Below are 25,045 nucleotides of genomic sequence, written 5' to 3' on the forward strand. Positions count from 1 at the left end.
TGATCCACAGCACAACTTACTGCAGGAACCAGGAAGAATACACACAGGGGTGTGGGTCTTTGCATGGAGCCTTAGCAATGATGACTTGAATTCAGCTTTCCTTGATATAGATAAAAACTGATATTCCATGCATACGCGTTTTATTTACAGTTGACTCATCAACAGTGACTAGGCACCCCTTCTTCTGGCAGCAGTACTTATGAGCAGTCTTTAATCTTCTTTAACGAGCTCTACTTCCCATGTAAAGCCTCAGTGACCTCCTCAAGGCGTGAGTTGTTTATCAGGGCCCATTCAGCAGCAGCAGTCTCTTTCCAGTACAGTCCTTGGTATGGCTAAATTCCATTGTCCCTTTTTCAGCAGTCAAAAATCCATGATAAATTCTGTACAACACTGTAGTTAATATAACAGCAGCACCAGATATTATATTAATTCCTTTGCTAAAAGCTGTTTGCTATTATCTCTCTATTGACAATATTTTACCAAAACTAAATCAATGTACATCTCTAAATATAAGAAATGTATACTTTGATAAATACATTATTGTAAAAGAATTCTGACATGCAGGTCATGCTATTGAGCTAGGCTATATACAGAAGAACATGTTACATGGTCAACAGTAAGTTATATTTCTTTTCCTAACAAAAAAGAAAACCATGACAATCAGGGATTATTCAACAATCTCAAGGACCTCTTAAGATTTGGGTTGTTATAATCTTCCCCACGTAGCTCTAAAACTCTGTGGTTTAGGGTAATTTTTCCTCACTAGCCCAGAACATAAAATCCACCATTGCATTTGTCCTGTTGCATAAACAGAGGTTAATATTGAAAGAAAAAGCCACTAGAGGAATACAGTTTCAAAACCGTAATGAATGCTGGTTGCTAGGAGGAAGATTGATGCAATAGGCAACCGGTCAGTACTGCAAAGCTGCTACTAAATCCCACTCGAAAAATCTTCAGAGTGCTCACATGAGTTAGTCTAGACGATACTAACTTGCACTTGAAAAATATATATATTTGTATCTATACGCGTAAGTATAGTCCATATGAAAAAAAAAAAAAGAGAAAAGGAGAAAAATGTCCTTAGTTAACCTTAAAAGAGGGGGGCATTTTAACAGTATCTCTGTGCTTTATGGAGACAGATGGAGAATACAATAGACAAGTTGCAAAACAGACAGACAAACAACATATAGGACAAAGCACCTCAAAAAACATTGACTGAAGAAATTTTTGAAGCTCATGAGCCAGAGGTATAAGGCTGGTCAAAACCCGACTTGAGAACTACTGCCCTCTTACAGTGGTACAAAAAAGCCCCCAATAATCTTCTCAATTTTACTTGGTACTCAGCCTCTGAAAATGTTGAAGAACCCTGGAGTAGAGAAATGACTAGAGTACCAAGCAGCACTTGCTAGCTTAAAATTGCAAGTCTGGATGGTGTTTACCTTTCTTGCATGTTTTGTGCCTTCCCCAAGCCATTAAGAAAGAGATCTGGCTTCTGCTTGCGTGTAACCAGTAATGACAACCTCTTTGCAGTTATCTGTGTGTAAACAACCGGAGACATTCAGAACTCTGATACAGCAATCCAGTACCAAATTAATCACAAAATAAAGCCATTTATAAACAAGTAGATCATTAAAAAATAAAGGAAAAGGTTAAACAAAGAAAAAACAATCCCACATGCAGACCAGTTTATCAGTGCTTTCATTTCAGCAGGATGGTACAATGCAGTAACACATATCCAGAGCCCTCTGTGGTCTCCACGATCAGCAACACTGTTTGTCAGGTGATGGGGACAGGATGGTCCATGCAAATGAGCAGACTCAAGTCACATTGTGTGCGATCAAGACACGATTCCAGACATCTTCAGAATGGATTAGAGTCACAAGTAATGGAGGTTCAATGGAGTGACTGATAATAGTTGGAAGCACATTATTTTAAGTAAATCTCCCTGAAAATAGGCTTATTTATTGAATATACTGGCCAACGGCATCCACTACCTGTCCTTTTATTGCCACAGGAAAGTAGGACAATGTAGTAGATAAAAGGAGAAGCGCTACCTTAGGTAATCTTTAGAAGCCAAGATAAAAATCTTCAGCTAACTACGTGGCATTTCTTACTACTGACAGCTATATCATGCAGGAGTTATACCATATTTGTGGAGCCTATGGTTAAAGCTACATTTGTTTCCCATATGTGGTAAACAGTATTTGAATTAATACTACGTAGCCGATTGATGCCATCTGGTTTACAAGATGGAAGGGATGGGAGACCGAGAGCGCCTTAGAGGACAAGGTGAGCTGTAGGGTGATGTTACTGGAGACAGTCGCAGAGCATTGCCTGTCAAGCCAGCTATGTTGTTTAAGCTTCGAGATTTTTCGTAGCCTTGTATGAGAAAATGCACAGACATCAGTTGAATTCAGCCAAAAAAATAGACAAAGACAAACAATACAATGTAATGTAATCCAAGGAGCTATCTGGGACTCAGAGGGAATCTGCCTGCAAAAGAACTCAATGCTCAGACACACTACTACCAAAATATACTGACAAATAAAATTATTTACAAATTAACACAGCTGTTCTTTCCCAGAAAATTAAGCAGATCATCACACAAGAGGTCTAACCTGCTCTTCCACATCCCACCTTGCACTCAGTGCCGCTCTGTTGGCTTCAGCAGGGTTGCACAGAGTGCAAGATATAGGATCCCAACAGGGTTACTGGGTGAGTTATCTGGCTAAGCATAATCAAAAACCCATTAAGGCAGAGTATAAAAACTGTTAGATTATATAATCTCTGCTAAACCAAATTCCTAATAAAGGATGATTTTCTTTAAACATAAATAAAACAAAAAACAGATAAAATTGCATACAGTATCTACAAATCACTTCTGCAAAGGATTGAATGATACTACAGGAAAGAAACTCCATCTTCAGATATATTAACTCTAAGATTTTGTGTCTAGTATTAAAGTATAATAAGACAGCAGAGTCTGACATATTTGCAAATGCCTTCTGATTGGCAAATTTAAAGCATCATATTTGGGCTCATTCTCCAGCTGACTCAAATGAAATAAATGGTATTAATCCACATAAGCAAATAGTAAATAATTAATCATTAAACGAGGCAATCACATACTACTTCACAATTTGGAGGGAACATTGCACTTGCAGACATTTCTGTCCACATACAGTGTGAGCTCTAGCTACCTACTTTTTTGCTATATATAGATTGTTTTCACCGTGTTGAGGCTATGCTATAAAGCGTTGGAAAAGCATTGCTATTCACTGCCTCACTATCTTCACACTCAAGTTTTTTCAATAGCATCTGAATAATTCTGCTTATGAAGGAAAGGCTCAGCCCGTCCATCTGGAGAGAGATATCAGAGAGGAAATACAATGAGGAGGAGGCCGGACAGGACCTCACTCCTGAAGCATGCAGATAGGTGCTTCACTGGAAGCGCGAGAAGCTCCATCGATTTCAACAGCGCTACCTATTTCCTTGAAGACAAGTATGCGCTTAAGCGTTTGTCAGGTTAAGACATTCAGGCATAAATTGCTTACAGCAAAATACTGAGACTTTTCCCACAGAAACTATAAAATGTCAATGACAATAAAGCTAAACATTACACAGAATGGCACCAGACATTTTTTTCTTACTGAAACAGTTACTGGCTCAAATTCCAAATCTCCAGATAACAGAGAGTTAACAGACAGTTGTTAGTGACTTCAGGAAAAATCGTACCTTAAGTCCTCCTCTAACAACAATTAACATATTTCTTAGCTACTGAGAATTGCATACTGTAAAACTGTACTTAAAGCAAATGTATAACCTCATGTCTGCTAAAACTTTGTACAATGTTATCTCCAGATTGCAAGGGCAGGTTAGACTGTGATGCTTCACAGACTTCTGACACATTTCAAAAACAGCCTCCAGTTTCTGAGTTTCTATTAGTATTTACACAGATTAGAAAGAATCATGTTTGAAAGGGGAATAGAAGCAAAGCACAATGCTAGCATATGTATTTCATCTCCCCTGTAAACATAAAGCTTACCAAAAAAAAATCAAAATCATCAGGTAGCTTTTTTTACACAGAAACTAGAAAGCTACTTTTTAATAATATTTTCCTACTACTTTTCTAATGATAAAAGCAAAGAACTGATAGAGGAAGATGGTAAAGATGATTAAGAAAACAGGAGCTCCTAAAAAATGAAAACCAGATACACAAGATGAATAGAGATAGAGGCATGATCCAAAATCATTGCTTTCCAGGTATATCAGTAGGGTTTGGATCAGCTCTGAATCAGCGTCATCTTGGAGACGGAGATAAGGTACTAATGCAAAAAAACTCAGAATAAATGATCATCAAACACAACCAAGAACCAGCCAAGGAACAAAGTAAACAAGAAGAATGTACCAAAAGAAAGAAAGGGAAAAAATAGAATGAAAAGTAATAGACTTGATGTATGAATTAAGTTCAAGTATTCAAAACCATTTGGATGCTACTTGAAGATGTTTTCTGCTTACGAGCTAACTTCCCTACTCTGTATAAAATAAACTTCAAAACTAGTCCCTAAAGCATTTCAGCCTAGACTAAGGTTAACATCAGAGCCAGTCAAAGAGCACATTTCTCATTGAGAAGTTGTCAGTTCTGAACTCAAGTCCCATTTTTATAGTAAAAGCTATGAAACAATTTTCTCTTGAATCTAGATTTTGAAATGAAATGCTCACGTGGCCTCAGTATAAAATATGTTTTATTGTTATACAAAAATATCTTTAGTAGCTAATGGGCAATATCTTTTATTGTTTTTGATCTGTTCTAACTATTGTTACTGTGAAGTGAACAGCACTCAAATGTTTATACTAACATTTCTAAAAGAAGTCAAGAACCTTATCTTGCAAGATGCCATGGCAACCTGCCTTTTTCAGGTGTTCCTGACCTCCTCAAGAAGACTGGACCCTTACCATTAGAGATATCGTAAATAATCCTAGTTGTTGAGAAGACAGTGATATACACTCAGTAGAAAGCATCCTAAATCTGTGCAAAAACGTGTTTGCAATGAAGCCCCCTTTAATCTAAACATTATATATAGGAGGAATATGTAAAATACAGGAGCATAACGACAATCATACCCTTTACAAATACTATGCACATTGAACTGTGGTTGTATATCTGTCTTCACACATTGAACCTACTGAGCTCATGCTTTTAAAATGTAAAAAGAACATTTGCAGAATAATGCAAGGGATGTCCTTTAGCATCTATGGCTGGCTGGGACAGCCATGTTTGCTGTACATAAAACAAGCTAAAGAAAAAAAAAAAGAGAAGCAGAAAAATCTCAGCCAAAAATGTTTGTCCAGTGCCACATGGCTACTGCAGATGAACACTGAGGTGAACAACTGCACATCAGCACCCAGGAATGTGAAACCTGTTGGAATGATAAAATTCGCCCAGACACCAAAGCAATTCTTATTTAGGGAACTGGCAAGACTGCCACTGGCATTGCTGATTTTGGGTCTACGCCCTGAGGTTAGGTTTCCAGCCACAGCCAGCAGTGGCCTGATGGGACAGACCCTCCCATCAGTCGCGTGGCTGATGACGCAACAACAGAAGGTTTTGCAAACTCTGCCTGGGGAACCCAATACTACTGAACAGTGAAGATTTGAAGAGGCTGAATAACTAGAAAGGCATTTTTAGCACCTTGCAAGATCAAACATCCTTTATTGTAGTTGAATTCTGGTTGGGGTAGACAGTCACCTTTTAGAATTAGTGGTGCACTACAAAGAGGAAGCATTTTGTGGCATTATAAACTCAAACTTTTATTTGAAAGAAATCTAAATAGCATCTCAGATGATATGCTTTGTTGTGTTCAGAACAAAAATGTTGCTTACTTCTGAAATTTCCACCTTTTAAGTGTAATTTGTTCAGCTGTAATTTTCACTAAGTTATTAAGTGCAGATCAAAGTTATTAAATAATTAATTTGTTTTTTTAGAATGACAGATGGTATTGAGGGATGAGTGGTTGGATGAGCAAGGTCTGAATTGCAGGCTTTTCCATTAAAGGTAACAGACAAATGAAGACACAAGTGAAATGAGGGTCCAACATCAAGCACATTTGGTGAAGACTACAGGAGATGAGTGTTTCTAAACGGAAAACAAGAAAAGAATGACTAGGAATAAAAAAAAAAAAAAAAAAAAGATACATTGTGAGTACAGTCTTTCCTCTAAGAGCATTGTGCACAACATTTTACTCTAAGCTTGTTTTTCACAAGCACATTGCTGAGTAATCTTTTATGATCTAATGAAAGAAGTCCATACCTTTCCTGATCCCTCCATCAGTAGCACACGTGTAATCACCTGTTGTCAGTAGGAAACATGTTCCCCCTCTTCTGTTTTTGTCTCTGGTACTAGAGCGTCTGATGGGAGGGAGCCTTTCACCAGGTGAGAGTGGCTGCTCACTTCCTGCACTGTCTTCACCTGATAACACTGGTTAAAGCACCATGCCCATTTACAGACAATAATGAATGAGGAAATGAGACATCACAGAGAGCTTATGCTGAATGTCGGATATTCCCATCACTCAAAAATAGTTATAAGGTAAATCATTAGAAGAAAACAAGATTGCAATTCACCGTTAATCAGCACAAAATGGCAAAACGTATATTTTTTATTCAAGAACAAATGATCTTTTGACTTTCCTGTTCTTTTAAATCTCATATAAAGTTCTACTAAACTAACATGAAATAAGAAATACTCAAATCGAGGCTCAGTTAGTTGCCTATTATGGACTGTAACTTTTAGAATACAGTCAGCCTTGGATATTTCAACAAGTTATCCTCTATTTTAGCTTTTCTTTTTGCTAAACAAGAGGTCATGTTAGTCATTTTTGCTTAGAATATGTTGCTCAGCATATTTTAAAAACAACTCTTCCCCAGGAGGGTTAAATTTTCAATATTTGGCACTAAAATCTGTTTAATAACACACTTAGCTTTCACTTCTATACTTAGCACGCTTGCACTGCTGGTCAACAACTAACCAACAGTAAACGCTGTCTTTGGTCTGTGTAGTTAATTTTATCAAACTGTGAAACTCTTACCTCTCCTGATTTGGCATTTCCAAAGGACTCTTTTTTAAAATGATATACTATTTCAGATTCAGGCCACACTTCAAGAAAAAAACCTCTGCTCAGCACAGCACATAACAGGTAACGGCATGTTATTGACTTCAGTTTTACCTTTGCATTGAAACCTGAGCATGTGTTCTTCTGAGCTAGTAATGCACAGGGCTATATTCGGCCCTGAAATTTTGCACAGATTCCTAGTGACTCTAATAGCATTCTCTACCAGAAATAAAGCTACAGGTCATGATGTGAGCCGTGGCATTACCGAAGAGAAAGTTAACACTTCAAAATGGGTCCTGTTTGCATATCTGCTTTCTCTCTATCTTCAAAGATTATAACGCCTTGTAAATAAAGCTGCAGACACAGGAAAGTGTCTCTTTGTTCTGATCACACTGAGCCTCCTCCATTCCCGAATACCTTTAGTAGGATCTGATGGCATGAAAAAGCTGTTATCACTAATACTTTCAGGATGTTTTCTGAAAGTATCAGTCAAAGCACTGTAAAACTAACTATATTCCTCCCTCACTGTGAGTCCTTTCAAGGTTTCCATCCTCTTAAATATATTTAGGATGTTCAAAAAGCTGTGTTAAACTTTGTCAGTGAACACTCACTCGGAGACTGAAACTGAGTTGCTTTGAACATAAATGCTATTCAGTAACAGAGCAACAGACCAAAGATGGATATTGTTCAGAGATCAATTTTCCAGATTCTTCTTTTTAAAAAATAAATCTCAATTACTAAATGACATCAGTCATGGGTGGTTTTGCTCTTATTATTCTTTAGCAGCTTTCCAACAGGAGTCTAATGACTGGTATGTGAGCTTTGTAATCAGATCGTACTTGGCTTAAGCGTAAACACATTCATGAAACAGAAAAAAATCCTTGCTGCTAAAAAGTTTGTTTTAATTACACTGAGAGATAAAATTTACTCTTTAATTTGAAGAGATATGAAATATGGGGCAGTGGCTTGGAGGAGCAGAGGCTGTCATTTGATATGCATTTTCACAGCAATTGGCACAAAATACTCCTTTTCCATCATTTAGAACTCTAACAAATAAGATAATATAAATCATAAAATTCAACACTAATAACAATGATTTGCTAGGGGCTGTCATTTTCATTTTTCTTGACAAACTTTACAACAGCTATGCTATTATCATTCAATTAATAGTAAATATCATGCAATGTCTCATCTAACACAGACGAAGGAGGTTCTTCTAGCCAGGGAAGCAGAATGTCAAATGGAAAGAAAGCTAGAAAGAGAATTTCTTCTTATTTCCTTTGAGTGCTGGGCTTTTGATGTAAAGCACCTGCTCCTTTTAAATGACTGCTTCTTTGTAGGATCTTGCTTAACAGGCCACGATGTGGCACAGGCAAAGCTGACACAAGAGACAGACACTGAGGCAAAACACCATGGAGTCCAACAGGGTGGGACACGGTGGCTGCTCAAATAGTTACAGTCATGCAGAAAAACAAGAAACATCCATACAACGCAACAAACAACAGGCAAAAGAAAAGGTTGATATCATCAGCAGGAAAGCATTCTCAACAGAGCAAGCCAAAACTGTATAGACCAGCTACATAGAGGTTTGGGAACATTGCTATATCTATTTTGTCCTCTATGAGACTGACACACGCAAACACTGGAGGGGAGAAGGGTGGGAGCTACGTCTTCTCCTGGCAGAAAGACTGGCCGCTTTCTGACCCCTACCAAACGTACTGGTCTATAAAGTGTTTTCAGAGGACATGCATTTCCAGTGGGATCCTACCTGATGATCTGTTGTGCTCCATCATCTGGTTGTCCTTGCCCAGGCAGATGTCCCCCTGTGTGCTATTGCAGGCCATATTCAAGTCCGTCTTGCAGAAAGTGGGCGAGCTGGCTTGAGGAGCAGGAGGGATGTGCTTCTTCCTCTTCCTCGGCAGTTTCTGCTTGGCCATGGCCAGGGAGTAGTACATCCCGAAATTGTTAACTATCACAGGCACAGGCATGGCTATGGTGAGCACCCCTGCCAGCGCGCACAGGGCTCCTACCAGCATGCCTGACCAAGTCCGTGGATACATATCCCCGTACCCTAGGGTGGTCATGGTGACTACAGCCCACCAGAAGCCTATAGGGATATTTTTGAACTGTGTGTGCTCACTGGCTGAGGGGTCATTAGGCTGGGCTCCCACCCGCTCTGCGTAGTAGATCATGGTGGCAAATATCAAAACGCCGAGTGCCAGGAATATTATCAGCAGCAAAAACTCGTTGGTGCTGGCTCGCAGGGTGTGTCCCAGCACCCTGAGCCCCACAAAGTGCCGGGTGAGCTTGAAGATTCGCAAGATCCTGACGAACCTCACCACCCTGAGGAAACCAAGCACATCCTTAGCAGCTTTGGAGGAGAGCCCACTTAGGCCCACTTCTAGGTAAAAGGGCAGGATGGCCACAAAGTCAATGATATTCAAAAGGTTTTTGATGAATTCAAGTTTGTTGGGGGAAAAAACAACGCGTACCAAAAATTCAAATGTAAACCACACCACGCAGACTCCTTCCACGTATGTCAGGGCAGGATCTGTCTCAATTTCATACTGTAGCACAGTTTCTGTCCCGTTGACGACCTGCTCAGTTTTGTTTATAATGGTGTTGAAAGCCTCATGTGTTTCCAGGCAAAAGGTTGTGATCGAGACTAGGATGAAGAATAAAGAGGCAAAGGCGATGAACTGAAACAAAAAGAGGGGAAAGAGACATCAGGACCACACAGGTCTTCACGTTAATATTAACGATGTCAGTGACCGTTATGAATCTCTTACTGATTCATCCCTAAATGTTTCACAAATTCGTATGCACAAAACTTGGCATCTAGGCCAGAGGCGAGTAGCAGATGGCTCCCACGTGTAGGACAGGAGAAAGAGCGGGGAAAGTCTGAGTGATAGGCACTGTGACAGCCTGCAACTCATTCAGAAAGCGGCAACAAATTCTTGCTAAATCATCTGAATTCTGCTCAGTTGTCAAGGTACCTTACCAACAGACCCCATACACACCAATTACAGCAAAACTAAGGCTGCCCACCTCTCACATAGTGGAGAACTGGGCTGACTCTAATGGTCTTAAGACTATTGTTCAGGAACTCACATCTGGTCTGAAGGGCACCTCAGAGGGTCCTAGGAACAGATCCAAACACTGGGTTTCACAGAATCACAGAATGTTAGGGATTGGAAGGGACTTCAAAGGATCATCTAGTCCAATCCCCCTGCCAGAGCAGGACCACCTAGATCACATCACACAAGAATGCATCCAGGCGGGTTTTGAACATCTCCAGAGAAGGAGACTCCACAACCTCTCTGGGCAGCCTGTTCCAGTGTTCTGCTACCCTTACCGTGAAGAAGTTCTTCCTCATGTTTAAGCGGAACCACCTATGTTCCAGCCTATATCCATTTCCCCTTGTTCTATCATTGGATGCCAGTGAGAAGAGCCTGGCTTCATCCTCATGACAGTCACCCTTTCCATATTTATAAACATTAATGAGGTCCCCCCTCAGTCTCCTCTTCTCCAAGCTAAAGAGACCCAGCTCCCTCAGCCTTTTCTCATAAGGGAGATGCTCCACTCCCTTAATCATCTTTGTGGCCCTGCGCTGGACTCTCTCAAGCAGTTCCTTGTCCTTCTTGAACTGAGGGGCCCAAAACTGGACACAATATTCCAGATGCGGCCTCACCACTGCAGAGTAGAGGAGGAGGAGAACCTCTCTTGACCTACTAACCACAGCCCTTCTAATACACCCCAGGATGTCATTGGCCTTCTTGGCCACAAGGGCACATTGCTGGCTCATGGGCATCCTGCTGTCCACCAGGACCCCAGGTCCCTTTCCTCTGTGCTGCTCCCCAAAAGTTCAGTCCCCAACTTGTACTGGTATATGGGGTTGTTCTTACCCAGATGTAAGACTCTACACTTGCCCTTGTTGTATTTCATTAAATTTCTCTCCACCCAACTCTCCAGCCTGTCCAGGTCTCTCTGAATGGCAGCACAGCCTTCAGGTGTGTCAGCCACTCCTCCCAGTTTACTGTCATCAGCAAACTTGCTGACCATGCACTCTATTCCCTCATCCAAGTCATTGATGAATATGTTGAACAATACAGGTCCCAGTACCAACACTTGAGGGACTCCACTGGATGCAGGCATCCAGCTGGACTCTGTCCCATTGACCACTACTCTCTGGCTTCTATCATTCAGCCAGTTCACAATCCACCTCACTACCCGATCATCCAGACCACACTTCCTCAGTTTAGCTGTGAGGATGCTGTGGGAAACTGTGTCAAATGCTTTACTGAAGTCAAGATAGACCACATCCACTGCTCTACCATCATCCACCCACTAGGTGATGTCCTCATAAAAGGCTATCAGGTTTGTCAAGCACGACTTCCCCTTAGTGAAGCCATGTTGACTGCCCCTAATGACTGTCTTATCCTTGATATGCCTAGAGACAGCACCAAGGATAAGTCGTTCCATTATCTTTCCGGGGACGGAGGTGAGGCTGGCCGGTCTATAGTTACCTGGGTCTTCCTTCTTGCCCTTTTTGAAGACCGGAGTGACATTTGCTTTCCTCCAGTCCCCAGGCACCTCTCCCGTTCCCCATGATTTAGCAAAGATGATGGTGGGCAATGACATCCGCCAGCTCCCTCAGCACCCGCGGGTGCATCCCATCAGGACCCAATTTCCTTTGGATTTTCAATGATTCACAAATACAGGATATTTGCTGATAGAAAATGCCTTCTGTGTTACAGGTAGAGCTGGTTGCACAGCCTGTTTATTTCGCAGTCATCTATTACTCATGTTCTTAGGCAGGACTAAAAGTAAACCTAGCAGAACCTCTCTCACTGAGGTGGCACAGCTTTGACAGTGTGCTAGGATCCACAATGCTGCTACCAAAGTTACAAATCCAGTACAATCTGAACAAAGAAGGAAATACAAATTCAGTTCTAGTAGAGGCACGTGAACAGATAAAATGCAGTTGAATAACCTGGAGACAGCCCTCACAGAGGATTGTTAAGTACTTAAAAAAATATTCACAGTCTGATCTTCAACTCAGTCGTCACAATCAAGCATTTAAGAAAATAGAAAATCCAGGACAGGATCTCATAAAAATTAAAACTGAGCCAAACAGCTGGAAGTGGAGATAAACTTTCTCACACCCAGTAAATGAACATCAGCAAATGAAAAGGTCTTTTGAGGGCAGTTGTTCCTTTGCTACAATGGTAAACTTCTTTTAAGTGACTACTTTACCACCACGTTAGCACTCCAATAGCAATGGTGTGGTAGATGAACAAACAATGTGCTTAAATGCATCCCTGAGCCAGGGTTTATAACATGTTATCAATGTGTTTATTATTCTGGATTTTCAACTTAATAGACATTTTGGAGACAGTATTATCCTGGAAAAAACTTGCTGAAGACTTGAAGATTTTTGAAGGTGTTAGGGACCCACAGAGATAAAAAGATGACTAAAGAGGTTTTTGAAAATATATATGCCTATGTGCTTCCTTACATATCTAACAGCTTGAAATCATACCATTGCATGATCTCAAGAAAGAAATACATTTCTTTAAAAATGGCAGCAAATTATTAACGCTTTTGGCTTTGGATTTTTATAATTTTAAGCTGTCACTTGCTAGTAAAAAAAAAAAATATGACAGCGATCCCAGAGCTCGAGGAAGGCTCTTCATCCTTTTTCATATTATTTATTTTAGTAAATAAACTTTATGTATTGCATGTTTCCCTCAATATCACTTACAAATCATTCAGGGAATCACTCTTTCAGTGTTAATCCCCAGCATGAAACTGAGTACCTTAAAGAAGCTCAGCAAGAAGAAAGAAACTTCATACCCTTTACAACCAGCCTACTGGAAAAGGCAGCTTACAGTCCAAGTCCCAGTGGTACAGGCAAGAGAAAACATGGCAACAAGATGCTGGTATGTTACCACACCAAAATCTTGAATCTCACTGAAAAAAAACTAGTTGCAAGGGAGACAGAACAGCAGACATAAGCAAGAATGTCCCCGTTCTGTCACTTTAATCCAGGCTGCAACATTGCAGCAAAACTGTTTTTGTGTACCTCAGGTATCAATCACCAAATTTAATATTAGCACACAGATTTAGTAGTGTGTGCCACAGGAGTTCATTTGGGCTGGTACAATACTGAATGGTTGCATTTTTCTAACACAGAACATCAGTTAGACAACAAAATGTTGTCTCTACAACCAGTAGAGAGAATTGCTTTTCTTCTGAGAAACAAGTTTAAATTTGTAATGCAGGCCTGGCAAATTTATTATATTCAGACTTCAAGATACATCTATCAAAAAAACCCATATATCTACCTGTATCAGAGATCTGCAGCTTGTTTATGGCTTCCTTTCCTCAATCAATGAAGCAAAGTTATTACACCAAGCCCCTCAATTACAAACATTCTAAATCAGTTATCTTTCAGAAAGGACTGACTCAGGGACTGAACTGAACACTTATCATCCAGTCTGAACTTCTAGTCACGAGCTAAGCAAACAGTCTTACACTGTCTGGCTGATTTTTCTGCCTGGACAGGTTTTTCTGCCTTTGCCTTAACTACAAAATTGCTACACGTTCATAGTTCATTTATACCTGGCACCTGACCCCAACGTACACAAAAAAAAAGCCTCAATCTTGTGTGAGACAACTAGAGTCAGCAAATACTACCAGATTTATATAATCTAAGTGAATTAATCTCAGCAGATCTTTGCAATACCTCTCCATAACATGGATAGAGAATTTATGAGACTCTAAGCCACCGGTGGGCTAAGAATGACCCTTGGAATGCTCTTAGAGCATCCTCCAGCATCTTTCTACACAGTGAAGGAGGGAAAAAGCAGACATCTGTGGAGGTTGAGGATCACTGAAGCTAAGTCAGCACTGTAGTTTTCAATCTGGGTGGGAACTTTCAACAGATAAAATATTGGGCAACCTCTAACTTCAACACTTCGGTGATTTCAGGCAACTGTGAATATTTTTTGTCTGAAAAGAACAGAAAATTACTTTCAATCTAACCAAACTGAAATTTATCAACAACTGAGATATAATAAGGATTAAATATGCATTCAACAGTGCACTGAATCTGATATTATGTGAATAACTAGCACCTGTTTCTGGGCTGTATTTCAGAAAGACAGTCCATTCTGGTTCAGACCCTTTCTAAAAAAGTGCCAAATACCAAGGGATTAACTATAGGTAGAACTGCCTGACAGGCTATTTATTACTATTTTTCTCAACATTAACACTGTGAAAGGCCACAAGTGCACTTGGCATTTGCAAAGCAGATGGAAATTTTTAACTGCGCACCTACATTCAATGGCGCTTTATTATCCCTAAAGGAAAACGACATTCGGTTCTTTCCAAAATCCGCTGAGTATCCTACTCCATTATCCTAAAGGCAATCATCTTTCAGAGGTTAAACAAACAAAAGCAAGAAAAAACTATCGATCTGGTGAACAGATTTCTTGATAATTCCGCAATTTCTATTCATAGCAATGTAAGACAATGAGATGCACACTTTTTGCCATGCACACAATAGCACATACATCACCGATTTTGAGCAAAGACACTCATTCCTTTTAGCTCTTAGTGTGTTTTGTTTTAAGGTGGAGACTCAGTGGAATGGCCAAGGCAAGAAGGAACATTTTATCAAAGAAAAATGCTTAGGGATTTACTTTACATTAATAAAGATATTTCCTTAATATTATATTACATAATACTAGGTGACGTGTTGAAAAGACTCTAGCATGTTTTTCAGAAACAGTTGTAATGATAGAAATGAAGTTAAGTCATGTGCTCTCCTCACTTTATGCTATCCTTCTGCTTCATCTCAATTCCATCTTCTCTCATTTCAAAGGTAATGAGCCTCTAAAAACACATAAATTTTTGTTCATGTGCAAATTTCAGACAAAGTCGGTACAGATGCATACTCCTAGATTCTCTGGTGGATGGGACCAACCAAATTCTCTTCCTCTGTCCTGGTAATGTCCACAATAACTGAAGTATCACACATAACTTTTCGGTTTTAAATGAAGCACACAAATCTAAAAGGAGTTAGCCTGATCATTGTTTCAGAAAGGTCACAGGAAGAGACAATTTTTGTTTGAATCATTAGCAATCGTTCACTGTGAGAACTTCTGTAAATTTAGGTTTTGACTAGTTGCAAGACAAATTCAGCCTCGGTATTCAAAAAAGTAGCTCCATTCACCCCGTTTTTAAAATCAAAGATTGTGGGTCAAGCATATGGCTTGAAACACTTCGGAAAAAAAAAAGTTGAAGAAAAATTTTCAAATAAGATCCACATGATCAGGATCCTTTTCTCATTTCTTAAAAGTTTTCTAAAAATTGTTGTTTCTTTTTTGTTTCAATGGATGAGATAAAATTGTCTTTCTTCATTTAGGATTTTGCTTTTTCCCTGAGGAACAACACTTTTGTAAGTGGGAGAATAGCTGTGCAGACACTCCACAGCCACCAAACAAGCATTTTTCAAAACTGAAATTAATACAAATGGAATTAATAGAAAGTTTAGTTCATTTTTGCCAGAAGAGAGCAGTTAAAAGTTATGAAAATGTTCAGTATGGAATACACAGCATGCAGAACATTTCTCATTAAGTAGTTAAAGCTCTCAGTAGGCTACTGGTTCCCTCTTCTCCCATTCTGAAGGTAGTGTACACCCATTTTTGTTCATGTACGTCGGCATCACATTTCAGACAACCTTGGTACAGATGCCAGCTCTCATCTTCTCTAGTCAATGGGCGCACCAGCCAGGCTCTGTTGCTGAGTCCTACTAATGTTCACGGTGAGTGGATTAATCATCTACAACTTGATTTTTAATGAAGCACGTAAATCTAAAGCGAGTGTCAGATGCCCAGAGATAATATGTTGGAAGTAGAAAACTTTATGATTCCTATTTTGCATTCAGTGCCTCACGGGGAACTGAGTTGCTCAGAGTTTAACGCAATTTCAAAAATGACAATAAATTCTAGAACTGCAAATTGAGCACTGTGGATTATCAGAACTTCTGTGCATGCAATGTCACATTTTACTTTGCACATAGCTCCTAAAGTGCCGTAAAGAAATTAACGTCACTTTAGAAATCATGGCTGCAAATGACCTGACAACAGTCTCGTAGGAAAAGACACCTGGTCAGAGACACTGCGATTCACACCCAACTTGGTCGGTCAAGTTTCCTGTCCAACGCAAAACCAGACATGGGGCTGGTTGCACAAATTGATGTCCTGTGACGGAGCCAAGGCCTGACTTCCACCATCCTAAGGTTTATCAGCTTAGACACAGTCCAAATAAAACAGCAACAGAGGTAGAAATTGATCCTCACGCTCAGGTGTGTTATTCGTATTTATGAAATCAAGACATTCTTTGTCTGTTCATCCCGCACCCTTAAAACAGGTTATTTCCACACATTATTTAGCATTCCAAGGTAGACAGCTCACAGTCAGTAAAGAGGTTAATGCACAGTTAATTGTTGGTAGTCACAATCACCCTCACTTCTTGTTTCATATTTAAGTTTTGAATGAAATCTCTCACAACATTTCAGTAATTTCTCAGAAAGAGTCTGTATCCTGTCTGGATACAACTTGTTCTGGGGTTGGATCTCAATACCTCCTCCTTCAACTCCCCTCACTGTGTAATGTATATTTTCTAACCTGAGTATTCAATAGCAGCTTTTAAGTTTCGGTTAGTTCATTTGAGTTTCATTCCAGGGCTTGCCCTTGACACACTTGACTACAGAAAAAGAAAACTATTGAATATTTAATAAGCCCTTGGAAATACAATATTTAATATTCTTCAATGCAAGTACAGAATTGCCTTTAGAGAAAAAAGATTACAATATTGCTTTAAATAAATATCTTCACAGGTACATTATAAGACTTGATACATGCATGTTGCTGGAATTTAAAACAATTTTAAAAAAACAATAATCCTCCCCACCACACTGAGTAGACTAAAAATACAACTATAGGGAGACCGACACAAAAAAAGAGATTGCTTTATTTCTTAAAGAAACCAGCTTTGATGGCTTGCTTGCTATTGAAACCAAAATCCTGCTTTTATCACAAAAGATAAAGAGTTTACTGAACGACTTAACTTTTCCTGATCAAAACAAGAGTGGAGAAGTTTCCATGGTCATGACTGCTTTGCTTTCCCACCAGATCATTTGTGCTAAACAGAACCCTCAAAACAGAGTAACTTTTCTGTTGGATAAAAGAATACTTAGAAGGAAAGCAGTAATTTTTCTTTTAACATACTCATTTTGAAAAATCAATTTCCATACTTTGGAGATTTAAAAATTGCTTCCAGTGACCTCTATTCACATCTGCTAGTTTAAGACTCTTCATAGCTCAGGATAGGGTACGAATTGCTTGAAAAAATACCTGATTCAGTTTCTTCCTCCTACTAACCCTCTGACAACATAAGTAAGCTAATCTATGTATTAAACGCATCCAGTCTCACTGACTGCAAAAATTTAGTCAGATATATTAATTACACAACTGTATTTTAAAATTTCTCTTCATGTGTACTCTAAGACTCATTGATCAACACTATTTCTTAGGCAGTTATAAGCAGTTATACCAAAATGAACTATAACTACCATCATAAACATTATTATCTGATATTGACTGTTTTTCTCTCCCGATTCTGGAAAGAAAAATCTTTGATCCCGTAAATCTTCCATATATTTGTCTCATAATGTTCCTCACAAGCTTTTTCCATTCTTCCAGGAATTCAAATCCCCAGTTACTTTGTGAATCTTCCTAGTTCTGTAGGAGTGAGACTCTGTCAAACAGGGAACAAAGCCAATGTCATGTACTGTTTCCAGTCAATCACAACTAACTTGCAATGCTGATTTTTTAATCTAGTTTTATAGATTTATAGCTTAGTCATATAAAACCAAAGTCTTAAAAAGTGCCATAAAAATTCCAATAAATTTGAGGGATTTGAGTGTTCAGAGAAACTATCACTTGACTATGGATGTTACTTAAGCAGAAGAAACTGTATTTGTAAAGTAGATGTCATGCTTCACTCTAATAGTAGCAACTAACACTGGAATGAAAATCACAGAATTAGATATCACTTCCAGCTTTAAAGAGAGTTGTCTCTGGATTCAGATTTGACAGATTGTCCTCATTTCTGGTTTTAACACAATAGATCTTTCCCTCTATTTAATTTCATCTGGCTATCAAGAGACTGCTAAAATCATAATGTGATCTCAGAATGAGCTCTTGTTATGACCTTAACTCTCTGTATGGTTTAATGTTCTGTGGGGGTGAAATTTAAATATTAATGTTCATTTTACACAAACCCAAATATCTCACCAAACAGATCATCAGTCTCTTCATGACCCTGTTCTTCAAAGTTGATATTCTTCCTCAGCTATAAGCTCCCCTTGGAAAAATTTTCATTTCACAGGAAAAAAAAAAAAAAAAGGAAAAGTCACATATGTTTTTATGGTGTGATGCATTTTCAGTGCATTGTATCTGGGTATACTGAGTAAGCAACTAAATAACATCAGTAGCTACTAACCAAACTGCTGGTATTTGAAATATAAACTCAAGGCAAATATACTACCAGTTTGTTTCAACACTCATAAATCATAATCTCTCACATTATCACTCTCCAAAGATTAAGGAATGGATACAGACACAGCATTTTAAATAAATCTTCAAAGTAAAACCGAAAATATGATACATGCAGTATCAGACACTAAAAAAAGGCCAATATAATGTCTCTGAAAATCTGTAACTCATCCTCCTTTTGGGGGATAAGGCGGAATCTCAGCATTAAACTGTTTTTTAAATGTCTACATAAAGATTTATCAGTCCAGCCTTAGTGTCCTAATTAGGAAACTCTATCCGTTATAATTTCTCAAACATTAAGCCACAGTTGGTAGAGTTCTGGCCAATATTTTAGCTTTCACCCTATGAAAGATGTCTCCTGTTTTCAAATCCCCAGTACAGTTCCTCCTCATTAGTACTCTCTCCTGCTAACATTATTTTGCATTCAGTTCAACGTTTAACATGCTGTTGCTGCTACAGTTCTATGCACAGTAGTATTTTAATGAAAAAAAATCTATATATCAATATACTGTTATTGATACACTGTTTAAGAACAGCCTATAAGTAATATGCTATACATAGATTTATAGCGTGGGAGTATTTACAGCTCAGACTGGCTACCATCTGTACGTAGTAGTGGGAACACAAATGTTCTTTTGCTTGCTCATTCTTTTCCCATTTGTCATAGTTTTAGAAAGCAGTTGTCTTTCATTACCAGCTGGTGCACAAATAAAAAGGTTATGAACGCTGCTTTTCATATTCAGAAATCCAGGTCCACAATTAGGTTGCTCTAACTCAGCTGCCAGGTAAATCAGCAGTCTGACACCAGTTTAACCCAGATACATATCCGACTAAACAAATCTTAGGCACATCTACATATTAATGCAGATCATAAAGAAAACCAGAGTTACAAATTATGCTGTGTTTTAATTGCATTTAAGTGACATATATCTTCCCAAAGGATTCAAAACTGATTTACAAACCCAGTCTGATATAGTCACATGATCTGCTGCACAGCAGGGAAAACCTTGCCTCTGCTGAGCAACTGGAAATATCATAGAATCATAGAATCATTTAGGTTGGAAAGACCTTTAAGATCATCGAGTCCAACTGTAAACCTAACACTGCCCAGTCCACCACTAAACTGTGTCCCTAAGTGCCACATCTCTACATGTCTTTTAAATACCTCCAGAGATGGTGACTCAACCACTTCCCTGGGCAGCCAGTTCCAACGCTTGACAACCCTTTTAGTGAAGAAATTTTTCCTAATATCCCATCTAAACCTCTCCTGGTGCAACTTGAGGCCATTTCCTCTTGTCCTATCTCTTGTTACTTGGGAGAAGAGACCAACACCCACCTTACTACAACCTCCTTTCAGGCAGTTGTAGAGAGCAATAAGGTCTCCCCTGAGCCTCCTTTTCTCCAGGCTAAACAACCCCACTTCCCTCGGCTGCTCCTCATAAGACTTGCACTCCAGACCCTTCACCAGCTTCATTATCCTTCTTTGGACACACTCCAGAATCTCAATGTCTTGTAGTGAGGGGTCCAAAACTGAACACAGTATTTGAGGTGTGGCCTCACCAGTGCCAAGTACAGAGGAACGATCACTTCCCTAGTCCTGCTGGTCACACTACTTCTGATACAAGCCAGATGTGACAGTGGCAGGGCCGCACTTCATGCAGTGGCAGTCCTCAGGACAGGACTGATCTGCTGCCCAGGACATTCCCTTGTAGTCCAACCCTGGCTTCCTTTTGTGCAAGAAAATTACTAATTTCTGAAATGAACAGCAATTTCCCACCAGGGAAATCAAAATCATCTGGCTTTGTTGTCCCATTGAGTGGCTGAGTCAAATATGTCACACCAACACACAACATACATCCCACCGCCTGTTTTTCACTCCTGAAGACTCAGCAGAACTCCCTGAAAAGCAATTATGCTGCCTCAGAAGCTTCCTTTTCCCATCATCTATAATTTAGCAAGCTTGTTTTCCTTGTGATCTTTCTGAGCTGTGACTAGCCCAGCAATGTTTTAGGTTTTACAGCCAGCTGTGCTGATTTTTTTAACTGGACTTGGCATTTATACTCCAGCAATCATTTTTTAAGAAGGCATCAGCAAGGCTTACTTTGACCTTGCTTTATTGAAAAAGTCTGCATGGTTACACGGCCTGATAAGCAAACCACTGCCACTCATTCATTAAACATTGCTATAAATCTATGCACTGAAACAGATAAAGCACTTCCAGTGGTGCAAAAATGCAATGGATGTTCTTCCTGGAGTCAAGCCAAAGGTGAGAAAAAGATGAATTCTCAGTCCATGTTCTGGGTCTGGTACCAGACATTTAGAGACTTCTTGTTACTAAGACAGCATCTTTCAAAAAGAAGCTAAAATTCTCTGGAGGGCTAAAGAAGGCAGATTTTGAAAGACTCATTTCAGCCAATCCAAAGTTTACATGCCGAGTTGAATTAGCCTCTCTGTATGCTTTGTTTCCCTTCCCTAGACTAGCCACTGTTCACACCATCACAGCAGAGATTAGGCTCTGGGACCTGGCAACATGAAATACTACACAAGCAGTATCTTTCCTTCTGCAATTGATTTATCATGAAAAGGCTTCATTTGTCTCAATAGGTCAAAACTGGAAAAAAAAATCTTCAGTATAATACTATTTATTATTAATGGACTTTCACACTCATGCAGACAAATGGAGAAAAGAGAGAAATTTTTAAGAAGATAAATTCATGAAAATTCTATTATACTGTAGTTTGCCTAGTACATAAATCTCATGTCCATTAAAATTACAGAAACATTTTCAGCCCTATCATCTCTGTCTCACTTAAGCACTTAGGCTCATTTATGCCTACTTTTTCTCTCACTCAAAACAAGTCTGATGGCCTAATTTAAAATTAAACTTGGGCAGATTTAGAAAACTTCAAGATTTTGAGGCTTGCCATCCATTAAGATTTGTAATAGAGCCCATCTTAGCTTTCACCAGAGAAGCTTTATAACCAAACCATATAAGCTTTTTTTTTGCCATCCCAAATCTAATCAAAACAAATTGGAATTATTTACAAGTTTTCCGGGCCTGTGTCTTTCCTGTACAACATCAGAAGACTTCTACTGCAAGTGCTGGAATAGAGATTGCTAAACTACTTCTTAAAAATTGAAGGGATGGAGCCATCTCCAAGTCATTCAAACAGAGCCTTCAAACATGATTATCAAGTCTCTTTCAACTGGCAGCTCTTTCTTCTACTAATTAAGCAGCATTGGTTTAATTCTTCATACCTACACCACAGTAATACAATGCAGTTGATATGAACTGGTACCCTTGTTTCATGATTGCAAATGTGTTACAGAAAAGCATAAACACAACGAATAGACTACCTAGACTATAGCATTGCCCAAATCTTAGTTGCTTGGTATGGTAGTTTTAATAATGAGGTTCCAATGCAGCAGGTTTTGTGGTATAATCTAGATTTAATAAAAGCAAATGATGGACCCAGAAACTTCATCCTATAGCTTCTTACGGGAATTGTCACAGTTGCAATCCAGTAGACCAAATCCCTCTGCCATTTGCACTTGCAAAGTAGCCAGTAACAGGAGTATTTTAACTGATTTGTTGTAGAGCACACAGTGCTGAGACTCAGCAGCCTCAAGCTCCCTGGTTCTGACATGAAAAGTCTCTAGGGAATACAGATTTTTTCCCCATGTGTCCATAGCTTGCTCCTTTCTGCATTTCAGACTCCAGTGTGCCACTTGCCCTGGTATTGTCTCTTCTCTGTTCTTCACTCCTTTTCTCAAACCCAGCTCTACTCCTCAGCTTTATGACTAGATGCCAGACTTTCCTCCTCTCTGCTTCTGAGCAACGTGCTCTTACGTGATTTGTATATCCATGTCCTGTATCTCCAATCACTCCTTACTTTCATACGCAGCTTTCTCTCCAGAGCTGATGCACCTCCCCTCTTCCAAGATCCAGCCTCTGTCTTCACTTCACAGGCTGCCCCTGGCTCATTGTCTCAGGCTGTTTGCTCAGCCGGCCCTGCTTTCTTCCTAGTATCAATCTCTGTGTCTTTCCACCTCCCTCCACATTTCTGGAGGATCTTCAAGTCCTTTGTCTCTGACATAAACCACAACCACTTCCCTGTTTCCCATCTCCAAAAGCAACTTTGTCTTCTGCTCCAAAGCTGATACTACCCTATGGTCCCCTGGTCCAGCCACTCTGAGGTATCTTTTCTGCTTCCGCTCACAACTGGATTTTTATGCCAGTATACTCTCCCTGTGTGGTTTCTGTCACTTTTATATTTGAATATCTCAAGGGTACAGATGCCTGCAAACTCACCTGTTTTTTCCAAACAAATTTCTGGTCTAATGAAGGATATTATTTCTTCCTCTAAATTTCTCTTTTTGAGGCTGAAGGTGTCCTCCCCTGCCTCAGCTAGATGCTGGGATAGTGGAAGGGAGAATAGGATAAATGCTGATCTTAATTAAACAAATCTATCATCTAATAAAACAGTTCCTCTTCAGAGGAAGATTTATGCCTTTCTGTAGTCAAATCACTGGATAGTCTATAAAGTAAAAACAGTATCTGAGCTTTAACTTTTTGCAAAGCCAGAAAAGATATGTCCTTGGAATTCTTCCATGATCTTACTGGAGCCTCTGAAAAGTTTTTCAAGGTGTTAAAAATTTTTTTGAGATACCTAAATTGATGAACCATACACCCTAACACTCTGGTACGGCTGAAAGTGATGCACTTGGAGAACAGTTCGAGGTCAGAAGGGCGTTTTTATGAGAGGGGGAAGGGTAAGGCTGTTAAAGCTTCTGTGCATGATGTATGTGAGTATGTTTCAAGCTCACAACACAATCACATAGATCAAAGCTAAATTTAGAGACAGTGAATTATTCATTGCAACAGTAGTCAGCTAGGCTTATCCGGACTCTCAGGAGCTGAGCACATCACTCCAGGCAACGTTAGTTCATACACACACATTGTTTTTTCAGATCTACCTTTTGACTCCATGGTACAAAAAAATTGCATTGCTCAACCAGTTACCCAAAATCTTGATGAAGGTTTTCCTAAATATAGGTAAAAAACCATATGTAGCTTACTTGCAGTTTTTAACACATTAAAATTCCACTTACCCCTATCTCCAGGGATGCAGAAATGACAGTTCAATTGAATTAAGAAAGGAAGTGTAAGAAAGAGAAAAGCCACCAATGCGACAGTTATTAGGATACTCAGAAAACTGTGACGTTCAGATTTCATTCCTGCCCTGTTCAAAGCAGACACTTGAACTGAGATGAAAGATAGTTCAAGTCCCTCTTCCAGATGCTGAGAGAAGTACGTTTAAGCATATGAAAAAGATTACACAAGTTTATGAGAGGGATTATATGACATTGGGCTTGTGATAACAGAGAATTGGACTGAAAGACCCAAGAGGCTCCTCCAGCCCTCTGTCCCCATGAATATTTTCAAATCCAATTTACACATCTATTTAATACACAGATTATGTTCTAAGCTATCGCCATTGCAAGCATTAGCATTGAAGCCGCATACAGCATCATTTCAAATGTATTCCTATTATTTAAAAGCATCCGCATTGCCAATGTTATTTAGCTTAAACATTTTCTTAGAGCTTTATCACCCGTTTGCCCTAGGGACTGACACTAATCCTTATACTCAGGGTTGGGCTAATTAGAACAATGACAAATACCAGTGATGTTGTGCACAGACCATCATCCTGCTGAAGACTTCTTTATCCAAGAGTTTGTTACTGATGAGACAGAGCTTGTGAGCAGCAGAGGGGAACCATATAAGACTTGCCTTGTGATCTCAGGAGAACTTGAGGAATGAATTCCTGCGTCAAACCTATCAGTCCACCATGGCACATGTATCTTCAGAACCAGGCACTGAGATGGACAAAAGCATTCACCCCAATCCATTAGGCTTCAGAAGCAGCCTTCCTAATTTGACAGGGAAAACTACCGTCTCTCCGCTGCACTCTTCCTTTCTATAACAACTACATCTCTTTCAGAGGTGTAACAGTTATTCAGAAAATAATTACCTTTATCCTTTTCCTTATGATTCTAAACCCTGTTTTGTTGGGGTTTTTTAACTTACATTAATAGCTTACTTACGAAAACTCAATAGTAGAATATACACAGTGGACCCATTCCAGGATCTTTTTGATTAAATTCTCCACACAGAGGAGCATGGGAAGAAAAATAAACTTAGTATAAGCATTTGGATGTCTCAGATGGCTAAAATTCACCTGCAGTAAAGCAGCCCATGATATAAATACCGTAATTATCATTTATGTGTCAGAATCAATATGC

The 25,045-nt window shown here is 39.3% G+C and overlaps 1 protein-coding gene across 8 annotated transcripts in view; it reads right to left on the minus strand.

Moving 5' to 3' along the window:
• Positions 1-280: 280 nt before the first annotated feature.
• KCNC2 (potassium voltage-gated channel subfamily C member 2) overlaps positions 281-25,045 on the minus strand; it is a 111,127-nt gene continuing 86,362 nt past the window's right edge. The window contains exons 3-6 of one of the 8 annotated variants that reach the window (XM_086609937.1): positions 8,858-9,811; positions 8,802-8,811; positions 6,311-6,478; positions 2,243-2,379 (exon numbers count right to left, since the gene is read on the minus strand). In XM_086609937.1, coding sequence (XP_086466063.1) covers positions 2,243-2,379; positions 6,311-6,478; positions 8,802-8,811; positions 8,858-9,811 — 1,269 coding nt within the window. Of the gene's footprint in view, positions 391-1,472; positions 1,537-2,242; positions 2,380-6,310; positions 6,479-8,801; positions 8,812-8,857; positions 9,812-25,045 lie in introns of those variants that run through there. The other 7 variants (XM_086609935.1, XM_086609940.1, XM_086609939.1 and 4 more) reach the window with 7 other exon arrangements.

The sequence above is a fragment of the Tauraco erythrolophus genome, chromosome 4 (assembly GCF_009769465.1).
Source record: "Tauraco erythrolophus isolate bTauEry1 chromosome 4, bTauEry1.pri, whole genome shotgun sequence".
Classification (NCBI taxonomy): domain Eukaryota; kingdom Metazoa; phylum Chordata; class Aves; order Musophagiformes; family Musophagidae; genus Tauraco; species Tauraco erythrolophus.